The sequence below is a fragment of the Trichinella spiralis genome (assembly GCF_000181795.1).
Source record: "Trichinella spiralis strain ISS 195 chromosome Unknown Scfld6040, whole genome shotgun sequence".
Lineage (NCBI taxonomy): Eukaryota > Metazoa > Nematoda > Enoplea > Trichinellida > Trichinellidae > Trichinella > Trichinella spiralis.
The window spans coordinates 1-1,769 of NW_003532979.1; the positions used below are offsets into that span (position 1 = coordinate 1).

The 1,769-nt window shown below is 33.0% G+C and overlaps 1 protein-coding gene across 1 annotated transcript; it reads right to left on the minus strand.

The window, feature by feature from the left end:
- Window positions 1-1,048: 1,048 nt before the first annotated feature.
- On the minus strand, window positions 1,049-1,429 carry Tsp_13620 (conserved hypothetical protein; the record flags this gene model as incomplete). The annotated part of the gene is made up of 1 exon (XM_003366405.1): window positions 1,049-1,429. A coding segment is annotated over one exon (381 nt), but the record flags the coding sequence as incomplete, so codon positions are not given.
- Window positions 1,430-1,769: the final 340 nt, after the last annotated feature.

Sequence of the window (1,769 nt, forward strand, 5' to 3'; positions counted from 1 at the left end):
GCACGCATTCATAATGGAGTGATCTTGAGATGACAAATATCCTTCTCTGCTTTCAGTTTTGATCGGTAAAATGATTTCAAAATCCCCAACTGATTCTTTTTGATTATCATTTGGTTATCATCGAATACAACAATTGCAACTTGAATGTTTATTCAACTCAGTGGTCGGTTTACTTTAAATATTGAAAAAAAATTTAATACAATTTACACAAAATGTATAACCGCTGATGTTTATTTTAAACAATATTCCATATTTTTATTTTTAAATTTAAATAAAACATGGAAAGAAAAACAGCAACTCGTGTGAACAGCAGCGAATGAAAGAAACGTTGGAATAATTAAATACGAGGAACAATTTCAGAGAATAGGCTGGCAAAATCGAAAATGTAATACGATGTTAACAAATTAGCATTTGCCAGTCCTAGTTTTACCTCAAAACAGCAGCTGTGGACAATTTGTCAGTTGTTGATTTTGCCATTGTATTAAAGCCACCTTTAGCTACAATTTGTGACAAATGGAAAAGCATCTTATGCATAAATCTCGTATAACTGCCAGCTGAAGCTTAATTTATCTAATGAGCGTAGTACTTTGTTGGTTGAAATTTTTTTAACCGTATTTTTAAATTCGGGTGGATAAATAAAAGTGAAGCACTTCGAAAGCAGAAAGAAAGCGATGGACAGCACCAAGTAGTAAAACGCTTGAAGCTGCTTCAAATTCACTCTCCACTGGAGGACATCGCAATTTTTGGATGTCGACATTTGTGCGCCATTTGGGTATGATTAATTTTCTTCATTCAGAATCAACAATCAATTCAATGAATATCTCAAAAAAGTGAATACACAATTCCATGATTTTACTTCTTTTAATAAACTATAAACACTAAAAAATTAAATATATATTAAATTAAATGAAATGTATATATATATATATGCGGATTAAATGAAATGTATATATATATTTTTGTAGGCGGACTGTATATTTCTATTTGTAAATGATCCATGCAGTAAGTATCGTAGAATTCAATTTAATGCAATTTTATTGAGTTGAATCTATGAATGGGTAATGTGACAGTAGCCGAAGAGCGATTCAAACATCTGAAAAGTTAGCATTCTCGCTTGTGTTATTTCTCCTTCCTCCTGACTTGTATTTATACATGTTAGTTCAACTGACTTTGAGTCTGTTGGATGTCTTCTTCTTTCCTCATTCTTTTTTTGCACTGGTACTATCTGCGTCGCCCATCGAGAGTACTGCGTTGGTTTTAAGATACCTTGCCGGATAAGGTCATCTAATGCTGCATTCACTTTTTCGCGCAATGCAAAGGGTACTGGCCGACATTTCAGAAATTTTGTTACCCCGGTAGTGTCTGTTCCGACAATCACGGCTGGTCCAGGATAAGTTCCTAGTTCTTCTTTGAACAATTCTTGGTATTCCTGTAATATAGCATCCGGTTGCTTTTCCATAATATGGTGTACTCCGTTGATGGTGATTCCAAGAGCGTCAAACTAATTTCGTCCCAACAAACTCGCTCCAACTCCGTTAAGAATATAATTGGAGTGTGAAATAAAGTAAAATGATAAAAAATATTCCACGACATATTTCAAAGCAGTGTTAAATTTATTTAACAGGATAGCAAAATTAAAACACAAAACAAATTGTTTATTTTTTTATGCCCCCATTAAAAATTTGATACAACACAGAACAAAATTTACGTACGACAAAAGCAGAAATTTTTTATTGATAACATCGCAGTAAGCTTCTATCCTTAAATTT